The sequence below is a fragment of the Arachis stenosperma genome, chromosome 9 (assembly GCF_014773155.1).
Source record: "Arachis stenosperma cultivar V10309 chromosome 9, arast.V10309.gnm1.PFL2, whole genome shotgun sequence".
Taxonomy (NCBI): Eukaryota; Viridiplantae; Streptophyta; class Magnoliopsida; order Fabales; family Fabaceae; genus Arachis; species Arachis stenosperma.
The window spans coordinates 131,803,295-131,825,684 of record NC_080385.1 but is presented as its reverse complement, the minus strand read 5'-3'; the positions used below and the strand labels follow the sequence as shown (position 1 = coordinate 131,825,684).

At 33.7% G+C, this 22,390-nt stretch overlaps 3 protein-coding genes across 3 annotated transcripts; 1 reads left to right on the top strand and 2 right to left on the bottom strand.

Annotated features, from left to right (window-relative positions):
* The first annotated feature begins 3,256 nt into the window (after positions 1–3,256).
* On the top strand, positions 3,257–6,732 carry LOC130951291 (kinesin-like protein KIN-10A). Its single transcript, XM_057879945.1, has 5 exons — positions 3,257–4,004; positions 4,597–4,752; positions 4,844–4,951; positions 5,038–5,148; positions 5,243–6,732. The coding sequence occupies exons 1-5, from the start codon at positions 3,339–3,341 to the stop codon at positions 6,470–6,472; spliced, it is 2,271 nt and encodes a 756-aa protein (XP_057735928.1). The 5' UTR covers positions 3,257–3,338; the 3' UTR covers positions 6,473–6,732.
* Positions 6,733–6,963: 231 nt separating this feature from the next.
* On the bottom strand, positions 6,964–9,058 carry LOC130951654 (uncharacterized). Its single transcript, XM_057880349.1, has one exon. The coding sequence runs from the start codon at positions 8,901–8,903 to the stop codon at positions 7,227–7,229; it is 1,677 nt and encodes a 558-aa protein (XP_057736332.1). The 5' UTR covers positions 8,904–9,058; the 3' UTR covers positions 6,964–7,226.
* Positions 9,059–12,179: 3,121 nt separating this feature from the next.
* LOC130947764 (glycolipid transfer protein 1) lies at positions 12,180–17,148 on the bottom strand. Its single transcript, XM_057876466.1, has 7 exons — positions 16,974–17,148; positions 15,993–16,123; positions 15,224–15,279; positions 14,805–14,935; positions 13,987–14,122; positions 13,256–13,387; positions 12,180–12,569 (listed from the first exon to the last, which is right to left on the bottom strand). Exons 2-7 carry the CDS (start codon positions 16,108–16,110, stop codon positions 12,534–12,536), a joined length of 609 nt encoding a protein of 202 aa, XP_057732449.1. The 5' UTR covers positions 16,111–16,123; positions 16,974–17,148; the 3' UTR covers positions 12,180–12,533.
* Between the last annotated feature and the right edge of the window lie 5,242 nt (positions 17,149–22,390).

Sequence of the window (22,390 nt, the reverse complement as noted above, 5' to 3'; positions counted from 1 at the left end):
TGATATACATAAGTATCCCTATCTTTATCTTTTATGTTATTTTCGTTCATCACCATATCCATTTGAGTTTGCCTGACTGAGATTTACAAGATGACCATAGCTTGCTTCATACCACCAATCTCCGTGGGATCGACCCTTACTCGCGTAAGGTATTACTTGGACGACCCAGTGCACTTGCTGGTTAGTTGTGCGAAGTTGTAGTGATCACAATTTCGTGCACCACCCTATCACAAGAGAAGAAAGAAAGAGAAATTCAATCAAGAAAAGCAATGTCCAATCACACTAATCAGAGGCATGTTAAGCTAAGTCATAAATTAAAGGTTATTTATTTCTATTTGCATGCAAGTTGATTTCTTCACTTCTTCACCAACTCTCTGTAATGCCAATTTGGGATAAATTGAGAAATTAGCTTCTGATTATCCCTGTTGTGAATCAAATGCTCAAGTTGTTACTTGGGGCCAAAGCACATTTTTAAGGGTCTAGATTTTGGATTATCAATGAGGAATATCATCTCTGTTGCTCTGTTGCCCTCGGACAAGCAAATAAATCAGATTTGAAATCCCTAATTTAAAGGTTGATTGAAGAAAAAGAAGGGGTGATTGATCCAAGCTCAAAATCCAAGAAGTTGACTCAAGAGGAACCCCAACCGTGGCTCAACCTAAGGTACAAAAGAAAAATTGGGATCAGTTTGACAGAGAAAGAGAGAGAACCGAATTGAGAGAAGAGAGAAATCTCACAATAGAGTTTGAAGTCTTAGAAACATTGCACCTACACTAAAGAGAGCACTCTGCCAAGATGAAGAACAAAGTTATGAGTTCAGATGCTGGGTTCAGTGCATAGAGTTAAAGCTATGATTCATCAATCTCCTTCATGTTTTACTATTTTGTATTTTTGTTTCAATGTATATCTTTCTTAGTTTTCTTTGTGAGGTAAAAGGCAAGAAAGAGAGGCATTGAGAAAAAGCCATAAAGAAAAAAAGGTTGAGAGATACACTTGAGAGAAAAGTCAAGAGTGATTTTCGATTTCTATTGGTTGTATTTTCTATCTTGCGTCATATACCTGAGAAGTATCCCTTGCTAAGTTGGGTAAGCACTTAATGTGGTGAGTCTAGGTATTAGCATAGCCAAGTCAAGTTTATGTTGAAGCTTATGTGTCCATATAGGATTGAGTTGAGTTCTAGGAAATTGTTATATGTAATACTTGGATTATAGTGAAAATTCCACCAATGTTGTGGTGGAGACTGGATGTAGGTTGCATTGCACAAAGAAACTGAACTAGGATATATGGTAGTGTTATCTTCTTCTTCTACCTCTTCTCTGTTTTAGTTCTATTTTCTGGTTTTATAAGACAAAACGAAATTGTCTCCTGATTAATCCGCTGTGCAAATCAACAGAAATCATGTTTAAAGTTCTATCTTTAAGGCTTAATAATTAAAAGTTAAAGAAATCATGCTTCTCATTTTCTATTCTTCCTTCTCTTTTTCTCCATCACAAAAGTGCAGAACTGTAAGTAACCAAAAGCAGATAAACAAGACAAAAAGCAGAAGCAGAAGCAATACACATGAATAATGAAAGCAGATAAATAAAGAAACTAGAAGATAAATAAGACAATACACATTGAGAACTAGAAGAAATAGAAGACAACAAAGCAGAGTCTTGCCTTCCTCTCCAACAAAAGAAACATAAGCAGAAGCAACCAGAAGCATCAACAACAACAATGGAATAAAAAGGAATAAATAGAAGCAACCAGAAGCATCAACAACAACAACAATGGAATAAACAGAACCAAAACACCTTCCTTTAAATCTGAAAAATTAAAGAAAAAAAGAATAAAAATTGAAACAACACTGCAGGGACCTCGAGGGAGAGTAGGTGATCTGCGAATCGCGAGAGAAAGGGCTGCGGGGTGGTGGGAGAGGAGGGGCTGCGGCGGTAAACTGCGAATCGCGAAGGGAGGAGAGTTGCAGTTGTGGTGACGTCGCAAATTGCGACGAGGAGGGCGCTGTGGTAGTTGGCAGCGCTGCGAATCGCGACGAGAACGGTTTTGCGGTAGTCGGTGGCGCTGCGAATCACAAGAGAGGCACTGCGACGGGGCAAATCGCGAGGGATGATGACACTCTTGTGGACTGGCGGCAGATTCCTTTCCCCCTCTTTCTTCCCTGAACAGCCCCACCCCTTCACCCTTTTCTTTAACCCGTTTTCTTTTTCTTTTTTATTTTATATTTTTTTAGTTAGGGATAATTTGGTAATAAAAGTTAAAATTTTGGTAAAAATGACGGTTTTAAAATTAATTTAAACTTTAGGGATGATTTTATATGCACAAAAAAATTATGAACGAAAAAAATTTTTCAACCCTTGTCTTAAAAACTAAAATCGTACTTAACCCTAATATTTATCTTAAGTAATTTCATACCTAAACTTATTCTCAATTTCTTTCTTGTGTCAGATTTATTTAAAATTATTTTCAGGTTATTATTACCAAAATGTGATTTAAACATATTTTTTGACGGTTTTAGGTGTTATGTATATCATCTTGTTAATAATTTTTTTTCCAAAATACACTATAAGAACAAATAAACAAAACGTATAAACATTTAAAAATGTTATACAAAATATGTATAAATAATATCTTTTTGTAATTTTTGACAAAGAAAAATAAAAAAAATAAAAAATAATTATTTTATATTTTATATTTTAAAGATATATTTTAATAATATAATCATAAATTTTAAAAGAGAAAGTATAGGAATCAGCAGATTTTGTAGTTTTTAGTCATCAATTAGTTATTATTGAAGTTTTTAATTGTGTAAGATTGTATTTACTGGTGTAGAATCATTTAATTTCTTTTTTATGATTAAGTGCTGGCCAAAATTTAACAAAAGTGTTCCCCCTAGCATTTCTCATTTTAAAATACATTAAAAATGTACAAAAAATTCAATAATATTTAATAAAACAATTTTATTTGTAGTGTTTTTAAATGTGCTCTTACACGTTAGCAAGACTTCAAAAAACAACAATAAAAACACAAAAGCTCTTCTAAGTTGAAAACAGAAAAGAAAGGAAAAAATTCAACGGTAACATAAATTAAAAATAGACGTTAGAGCATTCAACGGCTACATCTTGGTTGAACAATTTCAAAAACCCTTTCTTCTCCATTTGCTCCGTTTTCTTCACCATCCATTATCATCATCTCGATTTCGCATTTCTTGAACATTTTGCTCTCTGTTTCTCATCCAAGGTTGCAATTAAACCCCAAAGTTTCAATCTTTCTTCTCAATTTCTCTCTGGGTATTCTCGCTCTCTGTCTCCTCTTCTTCTTGTTCTTCTTCTTCTTCATCAATGGCTCCAACCCCTTCTCCCAAAACAAACCATTACTCCACCCAGTTGAAAACGCCTCACTCGAAGCACCGCCTCAACTTCAATGCCCCCAAAACCCCATTACAACAACAACAGCCACACCCTTCTCCGAATCCCAACAATCTCAACAACAAGGAACTCCCACCGGAGCACCCTGTTGAAGTAATTGCAAGAATCCGTGACTACCCTGATAGAAAGGACAAGCCTTTACCCGTTATTCAAACCAGTTCAAGCTCCAAGAGTATCCGCGTTAAAGCTGATTTCGGGTACCGAGACTTCACCCTTGATGGAGTTTCTGTGTCTGAGGAAGAAGACCTTGATGAATTCTACAAGAAGTTTGTGGAATCAAGAATCAGTGCGGTGAAGCTTGGGGAGAAGTGCACAATTATGATGTATGGGCCGACCGGTTCCGGAAAGAGTCACACTATGTTTGGGTGCTCAAAGGAGCCAGGGATTGTGTATAGATCTTTGAGGGACATTCTTGGAGATGAGGGTGGGGATGGAGACGGTGGTGGTCTTGGGTTTGGGAATTTTGTTCAGGTTACTGTTTTGGAGATCTACAATGAAGAGATTTATGATCTTTTATCCACCAATGGTGGCGGCGGAGCAGGGTTTGGATTGGGATGGCCTAAGGGAAGTGGTTCCAAGGTAATATGATCTGTCTTTGTGGATTATTTGATCTGTTTTCTCTGCTTCAATTGGATTAATCTGTAGGATTGTTATGTAATTCAGTTAAATTCTGTTGTATACTTGCATGTATAATATAACAAATGAAAATTATTTCCTTATTTTGTGGGTTCCAACTACTAAATTATTGAAAATATGCAATGAAAAAAAGAAGTGAATTCAAAGCTGCAGAGAGAAAAATTGTATATTCATTTAATGCACCATTGCAGGAGTATGTAACTATGTATAGAGCAATCCTGTTACTCAGTAGAGCGAAACAAGAAGCTTTGTGAGGAAGGGGAAAATTCATATTTGAGAATATGCCCAACTTATTTTCATTTGCTTGGCTTTGTTTAAACATTATGATAGGATAGTGAGTAGCTGCTTGTATGTGTAGTATGGAAACTTTGGATGAATAAGCAAGAGATTATTTGAGTTCTCTATAGTTATATAGAGTAGCTCTTCCCAATATTTTGCTAGAATGGAAGTATTGACTGAACAATTATATTTTAATCAATCAATCAATTTTTAGTTTATAGTTTCTAGTTTCTTACTTAGGTTGTTTTGCTTGTAGGCAAAACTTGAAGTGATGGGGAAAAAGGCAAAGAATGCAACATATATATCTGGAAACGAAGCAGGGAAGATCTCAAAAGAAATTCAGAAAGTGGAGAAGCGAAGGATTGTTAAAAGCACACTCTGCAATGACAGGAGTTCTAGAAGTCACTGCATGGTAAGGTCACTTCAGAAGGTGATTAGTTCTGATAATAATTTATTCAGTTTACTTGGTTATTGATAACCACCATATGTTCCACTTTACACAGGTAATCCTTGATGTCCCAACTGTCGGAGGACGGCTAATGCTTGTAGATATGGCCGGATCAGAAAATATTGAGCAAGCCGGCCAAACTGGCTTTGAGGCCAAAATGCAGGTAATATTTTCACCTTGACTGTGTTCTTTTTTCTCAGATCATGTAGTAGTTCTCTGCTGAGTATCATGTTTCCAATGGAATTATAGACTGCAAAAATCAATCAAGGAAATATAGCCCTAAAGAGAGTGGTTGAGTCCATTGCAAATGGCGATTCTCACGTGCCCTTTAGGGACAGCAAACTTACCATGCTTCTGCAGGTAATTCTAGCCATTAGTTCTGTCCATTATATGGTGTCCTGTTCTGTTTTTTACAGTATTAATTCATTAAAGTATCTTTTTTTTTTTGGTAAAGGATTCGTTTGAAGATGACAAGTCGAAAATCTTAATGATACTCTGTGCCAGTCCCGATCCTAAGGAAATACATAAGACAATCTCCACACTTGAATATGGTGCAAAAGCAAAGTGCATAGTCCGCGGCCCTCATACCCCGGGCAAGGAGGAGGAATCCTCTTCCGCTGTCATTTTGGGCTCAAGAATTGCTGCAATGGATGAATTTATCTTGAAGCTGCAAATGGAAAACAAGCTCAGAGAGAAAGAGCGAAATGAAGCACACAAAAAGCTTCTAAAGAAAGAAGAAGAGATTGCTGCATTAAGAGCTAGACTGGAGATCACAGAAGCTAAAGGAACTTCCGAAAGCGAGGAGGAGATTAACTTGAAGGTAAATGAACGAACTCTGCTTATGAGACAGGAGTTAGAGAAGAAGCTGGAGGAGTGCCAAAGAATGACCAATGAGTTTGTTGAATTGGAGAAGAGGAGAATGGAAGAAAGGTTATTGCAGCAGGAGGAGGAAGTTGAACTTCTGAGAAAGCGACTCGAGGAAATAGAAATAGAATTGAAGCTGGCTCACTCCAGTAAAGAGGTAAATGTATCAAAGGAAATGGAATCAAATGGTTTTATGAGAAGGTTGTTGCGAATATACAAAAGCGAGGAGGATCCGGGGATGGTGAAATCAATGGATTTGGACATGGATGATCAGGAACAGCCACTTCCCCACGAAGTAAAAATCATCGGCTTATCTAAGAGTGATTACAATGTTATGCAAGACATTTCAAATCAACCTTTCACAAATCCTTTGAATGAGGTACAAGATGGAACTGTTTGTACACCATTCTTTGGAAAAGGACTATGTCTTAGTACAGTTTTCGAAGACGAAGAAGAAGAACATGATCATGAAGATGAAGGCAGGGAAGTCGAGAAAGAAGTAATAGAGGAGAAGAGAGTATGCACTGTTGTTGACAGCAACAAGTCCTCTAGTGTTGCTGCAGATTCATTGGAAAGCTCAGAGGAATGTGATGATAGATTAATGAGAATTCAAAACATATTCACTCTCTGTGGAAACCAAAGAGAGCTTTCACGGCATAATGAAACACCCAAACCACCAGCAAAGAAGTGTTCTGATGATGATGATACATTTGGTCTCAGGTTTTCTCCTGTAATGAAGACAGGTGATAAAGATTGTGTTATAAAAACTTGCAACAAGGAAAATATGCACCCAAACAATGTTGTAGGATTAGGAAACTAGATTCCATTTCTGGTGTGTACTACAAAATGAAAAAAAAAAAAAAAAAAAAAGAAAGAAGATATTTCTGTGAGGAATGGTGTGTAAAGAGAAACATGTGTGTTTCCCTTTTGAAAACTGCAAAGTTATGTGGTATATTTCATCGTCATAAACCTCCGTATGAATTTTTTCAATATAGGGACTCCCTATTGAAGATGACCATACGGCATGGTTATTCAAAATGACCCCTTTTGGTAAGCTTTTTTTTGTCTGTCTTTATAAAATTCTTTTAATTACTTTTTAACGGGCCAACATATTTTCTTCTATTTTTTATTTTATATTATTATTTCTTTTTACTTATCATTTATTATGAGTTATATCTAAATATAAAAGAAAATAGTTTAATTCTCACATGACTCGTTGCCTAAAGAAAAATTTAAAAAAGTTGTTAGATTACGAGCTCAACCCATTTAACCTGTAAATTAAACAGTATGGATTAAAAAGCCCGCTAAAAATGCACATGCAAAATGACGAATTTAAAAGCTGTGAATTACAGTTTAAACGAGTTGGCATGCCCAACTCTAGTAGTAATCAAACATTATCATAACAAGAAATTAATTAGCCAAAAGCAATTGTAATTTGTCTCCCTGAAAACTCTCTCTCTTTTTCTGTGTCTCTAAAGACATTTTTCTGTCAAACTAAAAACTTAGTAACAAGTAATAACCTTCTGGACCCCTACGACTCATTTTCTCTAATTGGTAGTGGTACCCATTTCATGTTAGGATTCAGGTTCTGGTTCAACGTCGCGCAAAGATTCACTCAGCTCTTCCTTCGAAGAACTCTTATTACTTTTCGACGATCTCCTTGAAGAGCCTTCCTTTTCCTCAGACGATGATGTTTTTGACTTTCTCCTATGCGAGCTTTTGCTTGTTGAGGATGTTGGTGGTTTCTCTTCTTCTGTTCCAGATTCACGGTGATGCCTTCTAGAAGTTTCCGTTGAATCTGATTGGAACTTATCTTCTTCTGTTCCGGATTCACGGCGACGATGCCTTCTAGAAGTTTCTGTGGAATCTGATTGCAGCTTCTCTTCGTCTGTTCCAGATTCACGGCGACGATGGTGATGCTTTCTAGAAGTTTCCGTAGAATCTGATTGGAACTTCTCTTCTTCTGTTCCAGATTCCCGGTGATGCCTTCTAGAAGTTTCCGTTGAATCTGAATGGAACTTCTCTTCTTCTGTTCCGGATTCACGGCGACGATGCCTTCTAGAAGTTTCTGTGGAATCTGATTGTAGCTTCTCTTCGTCTGTTCCAGATTCACGGCGACGATGGTGATGCTTTCTAGAAGTTTCCGTGGAATCTGATTGGAACTTCTCTTCTTCTGTTCCAGATTCACGACGACGATGATGATGCTTTCTAGTAGTTTCTGTGGAATCTGATTGGAGCTTCTCTTCTTCTGTCCCAGATTCAGGGCGACGTTGATGATGCTTTCTAGAAGTTTCTGTGGAATCTGATTGGAGCTTCTCTTCTTCTGTCCCAGATTCACGGGGACGATGATGATGCTTTCTAGAAGTTTCCGTGGAATCTGATTGGAACTTCTCTTCTTCTGTTCCAGATTCACGATGACGATGATGATGCTTTCTAGAAGTTTCCGTGGAATCTGATTGAAACTTCTCTTCTTCTGTTCCAGATTCACGACGACGATGCCTTCTAGAAGTGTCTGTTGAATCTGTTTGTATCTTCTCTTCTTCTGTTCCTGATTCACGGCGATGATGCCTTCTGGAAGATTCTGTAGAATCTGATTGCAACTTCTCTTCTTCTGACCTGTGGTGACGATGTTTTCTAGTAGATTCTTTGGAATCTGATGATGGTGGCTTCACTTCTTCCGTTTGCTTCTTAGGAGATTCTATGGATTCCGATGACAACAGCACCTTAGAAGATTCTGTGGATTCCGAAGACTGCGACTTCACTTCTTCTGTTCCCTTTTGCTTTCTATAAGATTCTGTTGATTCTGATGATGGTGACTTCACCTCTTCTGTTCCCTGGTGGCGATTGTGTTTTCGAGAAGATTCTGACTTCTCTTCCTCTGATTTATGGCGACGCCTTCTAGAAGATTCTTTGGACTCTGACTTCTCTTCCTCTTGCTTTCTAGAAGATTCCGTGGAATTTGACAATGGTGGCTTCTCTTCTTCTGATCCATGATGATGCTCACGGTCACGGTCACGGCGATGCCTTCTAGAAGTTTCTGTGGAATCAGAAGACGGTGTCTTCTCTTCTTCTGATCTATGGTGCCGGTGCTTCCCAGGAGTTTCGGAGGTTTCTGATAGCTTTGGGTCCTCAGATTTGTGACGACGATGCTTTCTAGCTGGGTCTGATGGATCCGAAGATCGATTCCTTCTTGGTGGCTTCGATGCTTCGGAACTTTGATCCATGCACGACATCTCAGAACTGCTTGTCATCGAATTCGCTCGAGGCTCTGCAGGAGGGAGCTTCGCCTTTCGGTTATCTGCAAAAATATCATGTTACTCTAACTCCACACTTATCGAATACACTTTACAAACACTTGGACTCAATCATAATTATTTGTTCAAGAACTAATATGGGTTATGCATGCAACAATATTGGTGAGCATACAAATATTCTTTCAACTTTATTCTTGTATAGATATAAAAAAGTTACTGCATAATTGATATTTTTAAAATTTGAATCCAAAACCTTAAGCCATTTATCATCTCAAGTAATTCCATTTTACTATGTTTACACACGTTTAAAAAATAAGTCTTTATCATCTCAAGTAATTTACCTTCAGTTGGCTTGGCAGATTTTGTTGTTTTTGGTTTTTCTGGTGAGGGTGGATCTTCTGCCTCTTTAAACTCAGTCATCTGCAGAGTATTTTGAGTTTCATATTACAAAATGAGTAAGGTTAGGAAATTAATTTTTTCTAACCAACATTAGTCAAAATTTTTAAAATTATTTATTTATTTTAAATTCTAAATTATAAATTATAAATTTTATTATTTTAAACTGTAAACCTTGAATTCTCAAAAAAAGAGAATTTTTAGAATTGAAAAGATAAATTAACTAATGTTAACTAATTAAAAATTAGTTCTCTTAAAAAATTATCAAATCTCATGACATCATGAATTATTAAGGAGAAAGAGAAACCATAATGTTTTACCCAGCTTGGTTTATTTGCAGCGTTATCATCACATCCAATATGTGCCAGATGCTTCACATCGGTTGGGAACCCAATCTGAATCTCATTTTCTTCTTCTTCCTCTACAAAATTATTATTGTTTATTAGTGATATGCAACTTAAAAGATTCTCTTTTTTTTTTTGTTTCTTTTCAAAAAATTATGCACATTATTATCAACGAAGAAAAGAAGAAACAAATCATGAGTTCCAAATTTATGCCAAATATTTTTGTAAAGGAAACATATTGTAAACCCAACCAAAAAAGAGCACACAAATATGGTCACTCTTGCCAAATATGTTAAGGAAACTATATATTATTTTCAAAAATTGGTCTGTACATGTAGGAAATTGGACTTACCAAAGATTTGGGATATGTATCTAAGCCCTTTAAGGAGGCCTTTAACCTGGCCTTTTGCTGCTGGTGCTGGTGTTGCCATTAATGTTTATGTTGTATTTCCACCAAACACCTTTTTCTGGTGTTTTCAACTTAAATGGATGCACTACAAATTTCTGAAAGATATATTTTAAAAAATAAAATCAGATTTGATCATAAAAACAAATAATCTTTGTATCATTAGTCAGTTGTCCTCAATTCCTTAACCAACCAAAATATAATCTCATCAAAGAGGCATTCTTCAATATAATCCATTTAGCAATATTTTTTAATCAACCTACATGAACATAAAAATGCCACTTTATAGAAATATATATTGTGTTCATAAAAAAAAATAATTATTCTACCGTAAAAAATTAATTATTCTTTTGTTACAGGTTTAATTATTTAGCTATCATACATGTGTTTATTCTAGTTGACTGATTTTTGTATTTATAAAGTATTTTTATAACCATGTTATTTATCACCAAAATTTAATCATCAAATCAATCAATTATAAAAAATATATATATACTGAAATATAAAATACACATTAAAATATGTAAAATAACACAGAAACAGAACAGCTGTTTTTTTTTATACATTTAACAGTTTACTTTGTTTTCTTTTTTAAATGATAGTCACTCCTATTTTTTATAATATAATTCCTCAAATGATTTTTTCGTATTATATTTTATATGAATTTATAGAATAAAAATATGACACTATCAAAACAGAAGTGACATTATCATTTTTTTTTCCTCAGTGTTTCAGAAAAGTGAGGTGCTACTTAGAACAAGATATTAAAATAAAAATAAAAGTGTTGAAGATAGATAGGATGATAAATTAGCCAAATAAATTAGTAAAACGATAGAAATCATAAAATTAATATCAGTCAAAATTTAAGAGAGAAATAAAATATATAAAATAATTTTTTTTGTTTTTACGTAAATGACATTCAATATAGAAAAAATTCAATCAAAATGAAAAGAAAAATTGTACATTTCCAATTTTCATTTAGAAAAATAAGAAACCCAAAAGAATAATAAGAAGGCAATAAAAACACTAACCAGGTGACACCTTGAAGAACAAATGTTCAAACAAGCATGAGATGACTTTGTTGCCAAATCACAAAGAACAAATACTAATAACAAGCTTGGTTGGAATGATCCAAGCAATTAATCAAAATAAAAGTGAGAGTTTCAGGGTTGAAAATGTTGAATCTTGAACTGGATTTTGATGCACTGCCCCACCCTAGCGGTGGCTAAAGGCAAAAATCAAAAACCAGCGACAAAATAATGGTTTTCGGGGGTGGAAATACAGATTGATCCAACTGTAATTTTCAATGTTCAAGTCCTATATTTAGCAAATCAATTTCATCAACACAAACATTTTTAGTTGGTCAAAGTTCCTACAAAAGAGGTTTGATCAGTTTAACTATGTGGATTTAATTAGCTTAAGTATAAACAAAAATAGAACACTTAAAAATATATTATAAGGACTCAATGTTGCATGTGCATGTGCCTATTTCAACAAATTATAATTGATCCGTCACCAAGTATTTAAGAATAACCTAAGAAACGACAAGAAAAGAAAAGAAAAGAAAAGAAAAAACTAATTGATTAAAGCGGTTAATTTAGATTGTCTTTTGTTAGTTTGTGGTCTCAGGTGGGTCAGGAACGGTGGCTGTATTTTAAGCAACATTATATCTTACCGAAAATGGAAAAAGAATAGGCAAAGGGAATTAAAAATGGAGATTTTTTACTTAAATAGCATAAATATGATATAATTATAATTTATACCAAATGAAAAGTATAAAATAAATGTTATTATTAAATACGAATTACAAAAATTACTATGTCACATCGAAAAATGAGCAAATTATTAGAAATCCCATAAAACATAAATATTTTACCGAATTATCGTATCCACATGTCAGATACATTTCATACATAACATTCATCATGTACGAGCGTATCCAACCTTATTCTTAAAATAAACTTCCAGATACTAAATAATTCAAAACATTTTTGGTGATTAACCCTAAATAAAATTAGAGCATTGCATTACATTATTGCATACTATATCAATCAGAGTATATGGATTAGCAAACCTGGAGAGAACCATGTCAAAAAAAAAAAAAAGTAGATGAAAAGAATCTGGGGATAAAGCACAATCAGATTCAGCTTAAATTAAAAAGACCAGACATATTCAAATTGACAAATTCTTTCTGTAACTCAGTAATCCTATCTTTTATATAACCAGTTAGCCACATGCTATAAACTGGAGTTCAAACAGCTGTTATCCAAATTGTATATAATGTTAAGATTTTACACCAACAAGCACAACATGATCCAATATGCCGAACATGATTATATATTCTCACTGTTTATCATGCTAAATTGCAAATTGATATGAATCCATAGAGGAAAAGTGATAGGAGTCTATAGATTCAACAACAAATGAGAATGAGAATGGAAGAGCCACTCATTTGGAGTATTCTGATCACAAATCCATGCTTCATGATGCCTTCATTTCATCCAAGCCAAAACGAGCCTATGCCAAAAGTACAAGTCTAGTAAATACTCGAACAATTTTATATTTTAAAAAGGATTTAACTTGTTTTGCATACACTACTATTTAAGAGAGATTTAATCATGTATTGTCACTTCAAGAAAAGTATTTGACTCAACGACTCATCATCTTTGTAATCTTATAAACACACATGTATGATAATCAAACTCTTCTAACATTATTAATTTGAATTAACAGTAAATTACCATTTTTATCTGTAAAAATTCAAAACACTAACAAATTTAAGCATAAATGAAGGAAACTAGCTTTGTACCCATGAAAATGGTGTCTATATAGCAAACCCATACGTTAATTTTGTTCATGGGTAGATCTGTCGACATTCTGAACATTCCTAGGTAAAAATGGTAATTTAATCATCTCTAAAAGGTACAAAGTTAGTTTCGTTTATTTATGGATAGATTTATCAATATTATGAACTTTTATGTGTAGAAATGGTAGTTTACTCTTTGGATTAACATTGGTACATAGTTCTAAAACAGTAAAACTTTGACAAACCAATGTATGCATGTGGGGGTGCGTGTGTACATACAGGAATATGGATTGATCCAGAACTTGATGATTCATATAGTTCAATGTCTTACTTAAGGGCCATTTAGTCATTAAGAATTATCAAGAACTATAAGCTAAAGAATTATAAGATATTTTACCAGAAACTTGTGATTCTCTTCAAGGAGAGGAGAGAAGTTTGTACAAAAGCTCTCTATGTCAGCGGTGATATCACCAGAACCTGATATCACATCCATGAATTTCTTCCTATCAGGAGCCAGCTTCATTGCTAGCTGTACATAAAATGTTTAGTACATTGCAAAAGCACATTGGGATATATATAATGCATTGCCCCACCCTAAACATAAAAAGGAGAGTGTTTTTTTCTAACACAACAATACATTCACTTCAATTGTGTGATTTGTATCCTTATATGAAAAACGTGTAGTATTACTATTTTAACAGACAGACCATGTTAAAACCTATCATGCATTCTTCTCAGAACTTCATAGTTTCAGACGAAGATTATTGTCCAGATCATTTAACCTGGACGTATCTATTACATCTCTAAATTACTGGAAGTTAGGATAAGCGAAATAGCAACATGAATAGATGAATGCATTTCCCACTGAATTATTATATTATACATGAAATATTCAGATCCTAGACAGCAAAGATTGTAGAAAACAAACAGCATAACAGTAAACTTGCATTCGCTATAAGATTTTATGATGCAGCATATAAGAATCATGAGAAAGACTTGGGTTATTATGAAGCATGCCTTTTCAATATATATATATATATATATATATATATATATATACATAGTGTGTGTGTGTGTGTTTCTATCACTGAATTTAGAATAAAAAGGATGCATGTAAAAGAACATTACCGTGAAGCTTGAACTAGCAAGCCAGCCATGCCACTTCTTTAAAGTCTTGTTATATGAATCTGTACATGCTTGTGACATTGACCAATCTTCATGCTCGATTAAATTTCGGAACAATGCCACCAAGAAATCCATTGCCCTGAAGATTCCAAAGGTCAGGAAATAAATTTGTATTAAATTACATTAACCAATAATACAAAGGTGACCAAACCATTTGCTTCGGAGAAGAAATGGTGGGGGATCTGACCAACAAATAAAAATTAGTTAACCACATTAGATTTTCCCTAACACCTTAAGAAAGGTAAGCCCAACTAGCAGAAGCTTCGTAAGTCATAATCTCAAATGCAATCAATCCGAGTAAATCGTCATAACTGAGGTTTCTACCTTTCAGCTGATACTTATTATAATGATTCGAATCCTCCCTATGACCTTGAGAAAGTGACTCAACCAAAACAAGCAAGAAAATGAGTTTGGCTTTTTATAGCTTAGAAGAATGAGCCAGGTTTGACTCTGCTCATCATCATTGCATAATAGCCATTCTTGCATGGGTGCACACATTACTACTACTATACTATATGTCCCTATGCGTTATGGTTTGTTTCCTTTGATCACAATGGTTGGAAAGCACATGTTCCATAACACAACATACTATTATACTAGTATTGTTTTTTTTTTTTTTAGCATTACTTTACCCTTAGAAAAAGATACTCTGCCAATCAAGCATAACAACTTAAAGGAAGAGTTACATATAATAAAAATCTAAGAATGACATACCAAATATGAATTATAAGTTATTTGTCAAATGCTTCTTTATTCTTTACCTTGTAAGCCAAAGAAGTCCATTGGTACAACTGGATGATGACTTAGCCGTGTTACTTTCAACTTCTGTTTGTACCAAACTGTACAGATGGTTGAATCCGGATGGATTGGTGGAATATTTAGATTCCAATCTCTGTCCAACGCAGTATAGAGTGAGAACATATATCACTTAAAAGTTTTGAACCCAATAATATTAAAGTTGTGATACATAGTAATAGGGCATGCAAGCCGGTTTCCAAAGTATTAGACATAAAACCATGCCATATGCTTGAAGGTATGGTAAGACATATAACCATAACATTTCACTTTACTGAAAAACATATTCCATCTAAAGCTGCAACATGCATAAAGTGACACACTGGTTTATGTACCCGAAAAGATATGTAGGAGTGGGAAGACATAGCAGGTGACAAAAACATACCGATATGTTACCACCTATGTCAGATTTTACAAGGGCCATGGCTGCTCCAAATTTATCTGGCACAATAAATCAAAAAATTAGTTCGCTGAACAGTATTTTTCTGCATTTTGCTAAAAGAGATAACACAAATGCCAAAGAAGAAATCAAGTGTATAAAATACCATAGAGCAATTAAAGAATCAAGCAACAGCAAATTCAGAGGATAAGTGAACAACAATATCACATAACGCAAATAGCCAAAGAAACAGGCCACATAAGAAAATAGAGTAGATATTCTCTTTTCTTTAGAAGTTCATCCACAGGGTTTTCCAGTCACATCATCAAATCAGTCCCATCATGGTTTGGTCACACAATGGGGTAATGGAACTATGGAAGGGACTACTTCTCCTTGGTTGTGAATCTATAATTAATGGAGGTGGAAGTAATGTGGAGGGAAATCATCTCCCTTCAAGCTTCAGCTTTATATTTAAATTATGAATTTTGCTTTTATGGATGGGGATATTGGTTGCTTGAACTTTTACTATAGCTTATATTTCACTGATGAAATCCCTATTTAGTCACAACTGTCTTAGATACAGTTCTAACTGGAATTGAAAAATCTAGTTTAAGATAGATGTAAATATATCCATTGAGTTTATTCGAGCAAATTCAATTCATGGGTCTTTGGGAACACGAGCCTATCTACTGTTGAAATCACTAACAAGTTGCATCCATTTTTATCAAAGAGAGAAAAATCTATTAAGATCTAACACGAGTAAAAGAACATGCACCTATAACAGGCAGTATTTGCTTGCATACATCCAAGAAAGGCTGGGACAGGATTTCTCCTTGTTCAGACTTTACAACCTTCATTCCTTCCAACGCAGCGGCAAAAACAGTCCCCTCCATCTTTGTGCTTTTTCTGCACATAACAATGTCGCATCCCAATGAAAAGATTGATAAGTACATGTTAACAGATATCGGATCTACATTTCATCTACCATCAACAAACCATGCAAATGTACCTTTCTTTTTTAACTCTAGCTAAAAATTTTATAATGTCGAATCAAGAGAAGAACAAAAGAAAGAAAATTCAGAACTTTCATCAACAGTTCAGCACCAGAGGAAGAAGACTTTATAGTTCAAGTGGGAAATATCAAAATAACCACTCAAGTCTTTCTAGTAAAAGGTGTTCAAAGCAAGCAAATTTGAAGTTTAAATACACCAAAAACAAATCAAAAACTTAGAAATAATAAAATAACTTGAGGAGAGTGTTCTCCATTTTCCACAATGCTTAGATCTTTATGCATCTAAGTAGCATCTGATCAACGATCACCACAACTAATCTTCCAACATAACTGAAGTCCACTTTTGCTCATAACCAGATGAAAATTGAAGGCAAAAAAGCAGATACTCATTGTGATTAAAGGGCAAGGTCAAAAAACACACATGAACTTGAATTTCTTTTAAATAAAATAAAATAAAAATAAAAATAAAAAACTTTACTGAACCAATGCATGAAATGAGCAAGTCAGACTCAGATCTCTTTCCCTGAAGCCATGAATAAAGAGCTAGAAGATGCAAAATATGAATTGAGCTCAAAAGCATGTATATCAACTAAATTCAGCAGAGAAGCATGCTCATCAACTAAACTTTTCTGCAAATTCATCATTATATTTTCCACTGGTTTCTCGGGAAACAAACAATAGAAAGAGAAAAGAAACATTGATCAAAAGAACAAAGCAAAGAGATTGGAATTGAGAGAGACATACATGAAATGTAACACAGACTTGAACTGGGGAAGACTCCACGGTGATCTTCGACTCCGAACAAATCGCAGCGTTAAAAACGCAACAATATATATTTACGCAACAAGTTGCGTTTTGGAATTTTTGGTTACAATATTTTTTTAAAAAATATTTTCTCCTAAAATGATTTTTATTTTTTATTTGGTTTAGATATTTTTTATGTTTATGGCTTATGGATTTAAGATTAGAAATATTATCGGAATTTTTTATTTCTTTAAGATGATTATCTGAAATAATTGGATTGTAAAGTTTGTTTTCGAGTAGAAAAAAAAATTATATTCTTAGAAATATTATATCAAAATACTATTAAAAATATTTTTGATACTATAGTTAAGTCATTTTCAATATTTCTAAGAATAAATTACTAAAATATTTATTTTATTATACATATTTTTTAAAATCTATTTTAAATTTCTAAAATATCACCAATACTATTAGAAAGAAGAGATCATAGAAAAAAAAATATATGAACTAGGGATATAATAATTATTTTATATGTTAATTTTTATTATATGAGAATATCAAATACTCACTTTTAGCATGAAATAAGAATTAAAAATTTTAACAAAATAAATTTTCTTATGAATAACTTATTCTAAAACAGTAAAGTATCGTTTTTGTCCTCAACGTTCGGGGTAAATCTTATTTGTGTCTCTAACGTTTAAATCGTCCTATTTGTATCCTAACATTTGTAAAAGTGATTCAATGTTATCCTGCCGTCAATTACACATCATGAACACTTTAGTTTGAGTTTTAAAAATCTCTTCTTGAAGTTAGAATACAAATATTTGGGATAGAATGGATGATTCACTCCGAAAAATAGCTCATCAAAAGTTGAAATTAATTCCTACAACATTTACATAATTCACTTTTCTAAGGACATAATTGAATCTAAACACAAATAGTGGGTAGAATATTAAAATCAAACATATTCAAGTGAGACCTAATTGAGAATGAATACATTCAAGTGAGAATAACTAAAAAAATATAATCTGATTTATTAGTATAATTGATAGTAGGATAACATTGAATCACTTTTAGAAACGTTAGGGATACAAATAGGGCGATTTAAACGTTAGAGACACAAATAAGACTTACCCCAAACGTTAGGGACAAAAACAATATTTTACTCTATTCTAAAATTATTAATCACAATCTCATTTAGCCATATTTTTAAAAAATTTACTGATGCAACTTGGCGTTATTTTAGGAAAACCAAATAAAATTTGTATGGGAAAAATGGCATTAATAATTTTGAAGTGACATTATCACTTTTATTAAAAGAAATAAATAGTTGTTGTATTTGGCTAATTTTTTTTATATGAGATTAATATGTGAGTTATGTTGAGTTATGGAGTATTTAGAAGATATATACGATTGTGACGGTTTTTAATCTTTTGTTTGAGTGAAAAGAAATCGGACCCATAGTTTTTGTACACAAATCGAACTCAGAGTTTACACAAATCGGATCACAAATCATACACAAATCAGATTCAGAATTTTCAGTACTTTCAATCGGACGGTTCGATTTGTCTTACACAATCCTCATACCGTAATAAAATATTATATACCTTCATAACTCTACTATACACCAACCCTCCCTCCATATTAAAATTAAAAAGTTCATTGTATTTCTTAATTTTCTTTGGCTACAATACATTACTATTTATTCCTCAATTACTCGCTTACACGTTCAGATCAGATCACGGAACGTGCAGTAAGCGTCTAAGCGAGTCACCAAATCGTACACTAGTACGTACACACCCCAAATGAAGAAACAAAAGCTTTTATAAGTGATTGCTTTCATGACCAAGATTTACGGGAGATTGAAGAAATATACCAACGGAAAAGATAACAGAGGAAAGACAAATACGTGTCAATCCTTTATTTCAAAAGATAAATAAATTTTTGATTAATTAAAACATATGTCTTTAGATATTTTGTAAAAATTTATTTGTTTTTAAATATTTTGAATAAAAAAATTTAAATATTTTATATTTTCAAAAAGGAAGAGATATTTTTATATTTTTAATTAATTAAAAATTTATGTATTTTTTAATTAAAAAATCAAAAATTTATTTATTTTTTTCATGATAACATAATTTTTTAACTTTTTATCACGAATATTAATTAAATTATTTATTGAAACCAAAAAACACAAATTCTTTTAATGATAGTTCAAGAATGGTAGAAAAGAACTTATCTGTTTTTTATTTACAAAATTTAAAAACTTATTTATAATTAAATTTTGTAAAATTTAGTAACAAAGTTAAGGAGTTATCTTTTCTTAAAATTACTATATCATAGCATCTTATAACCATAAAAAAATGAAAACTTGAAACTTTAACATTTAATATTCATGAATCTATAGCCTCCAAAATGGGTAGTAAAAACTTAAACTTTTTCTTTTATAATAAACATAAATAGTTATTTGTACTTTGTAGCATCCAAAGATATCAATAAAGATCTCTATTAAGCCAAAACCATTCAATTTAAAATTTGAAAGGGGAAGAATATTGAAATAGGAAGAACTAATGGTGATACGAGGGAATCAGAAAAAGAATTTAGGTTATTAAAGAGAAATAAAAACGAAATAATTCTATAGAAAAAAAATCAAAGAAAAAAAGAATACAATTCACTAATTTTATGTTTATTAATTATATTTTCATTATATTTATTTATAGTAAATTAATCAATTAATAAAATTATTTTAATTAAATCTTGGACCACTTTTACTCATTGCATTACTTTTTTTTAACGATAACTTTATCTTTAAAGTTTGGGTTTTTTATTTTAATAAATAAAATAAATATAATAATTATCGAATTAAATATTTTTAAAAATTATTACTGAAATTCGTCTCCCTCTTTTATCTCGTTTATACTGTGAACGAGATAATTTTACACGCATTTTGTTTACTATATAAACGAGATAAGACACGTGGACGTGACACGTGTATTCTCGTTTACATTGTGAATGAGATACGTAAAAACTTATCTCATTCACAGTGTAAACGAAATATATATATACAACTCATTGACAGCGTTTGACCGGGCACTAGTTTAAACTTTTCAACTATTTTCTCCTCTTTTTTACTCCATTCTGACCATATAATCAATACATACGACGATGGTACCCACAGCTGGTAATGACGGAGACATCAATAAGTTGAACGAAACTTTATATTACGCCGAGGCAGTTAACTTTGCGGTTAGTTATGTTTTATTGAATTTTATGCAATCCCATATAGATATTTGTGTGTATGTAGCCATGGTTATGATAGTTGTCAAGAACTAGAATATAATTTATATAGTTAGAAATAAGTCACTGGTAGAAATTTAAAACTGTCATCTATTTCACTTGTGTTAGGTTATTACTACATAATTAATAGTTTAGAACTCTATTTTATTTCTTTTAGTTTCCTCAAATTTATAGTTAGATTTTTTATATTTTTTAATTTAATTATTATACTTCTTTTAATTTTATAATTATAATTTTTTTATATCAAATATATTAAAACTAATAGAACAATATTTTTCTCAAAAATATATAACTAAATATCTAATTACGTTCTTAATTATGAAATCTATAATTTATAAAAAAAAGTATTTATTTAACTTTAATATTTTTTATACTGAAAATATCTAATTACAAAACTAAAGACAGTGTAGGAATTTAATAAAAAAAATATAGAAACCTATTTAAAAATTTAGTGATATTATAAGGACCGTTAAACTTAAAAGAACCAATAAAAATTTTAAATTACTTGTTGATAATTGTAAACATATATTTCTTCTTCAGAGGCCTCGCCTTCTATTGCCCGATAAGTGAGTCATACCCTTCCTCCACCCGATGTCATCGTCCTGTATCTGAGGGAGGCTGGATTCGGTGACACGGTGCCTCTCAGGGATTTCACATTCGACAATGCGCTAATTACAGAATTCGTAGAGCGATGGCGTCCGGAGACCCACATGTTTCATCTCCCGTGGGGTGAGGTCATTATCAGCGTGCAGGACATTGCATACCACCTAGGGCTATGCACATACGGGGGACCCTGTTGGGGGTGCTTCCGTGACTTTGTTAGGTAGTACGAGACGAAGATGTGGCAGTTGGTGGAGCGGCTGTTGGGTGCCAGGCCTCCGATGGCTCCACAGCAGGTGGCACAGAGGAGGGAGTCGTTCACGCTGAAGCTCGTATGGCTGCAGGATCGTGTCCGCCAGATGCCCCTATGGACAATCCAGAGACCCTCCGACAGTACGCTAAATGCTACATCATGTTACTGATCGAAGGATATCTGATGACGGACAAGTCGAACAACTTGGTCTACCTGCGTTGGCTTCCACTTATTGAGGAGTTTGGGCAGTGCCGAACATTGTCTTGAGGCTCGGCCGTGCTGGCCTGGACGTACCAGTCACTCTGCTCGGCGGCACACCGAGGCGTCACATACATTGTTGGCTGCACTCCGTTGTTGATATCCTGGATATACCAAAGATTGTCTCAGTGGTGTCCACCGGAGCGAGTGATCTACATGTATCCTATGGCTGCGAGGTAACAACTGTTTGTAACTTCATTTAGTTATGAATTTGTAACTTCTTACAAACTTGTGCATAATGAACTGCTTTTATTCTTTTGATTGGTGTCAGGTTGGTTGGACTGCAGCAACAGCAGCAGAGATCAATATGAGGCCAGGGTCCTGCAATAGAGAGTATCAATCGATAGGTTATAATTTGATGAGGTTAGTACCATGTTTGACACCACCACAAATTCATTTTAGTCCTTTTATGTTGCATTTGATTATAAGTGCTAATTATTAGTTATGTCACGGTTTTCTCAGTTTGTATGGAGACCGTATGATGACCCTGCTATGCAGGCTCTGTGCCCTCTTTGGTTCGTCGAGGAGGAAGAGTGGGGGACATGGATGTCAGTCATCCCCCTTGTCTGCTTCAATGTTGTGCAGTTTTACCAGGTTGACCGGGTGAAATGGCAGTTCAATAGAGAGCAGTAGATGCCTGGCACTCCAATCAACCTTGACAGGTATTGCTGATGTCTTATTTATCTTTGTTTTACTGAGTTTAGAGTTAAATAATTACAATCAACATATTTATATTTGCTTTATTTTTTTTGATAGGTTCCTGACATCTACTGGCCGGGGGTGAGGATGTATGGTGGCCTGACAGACGATTGGTACGAGAGATAGCGCAGTCGTTTTCGTCCAGGCCACAGGATCTCCATTGTGCACCCGTTTGACACTAGGCCGACCCAGGAGTATTACGATTGGTGGCGTGGACTTGCCGTGTTAGGCACCTCGGCGGGCATCTCTGGTATAAACTCCTCGTCATCACCCCCTCAGAAGAATCATTGTCTCCACTATCGGTAATGTA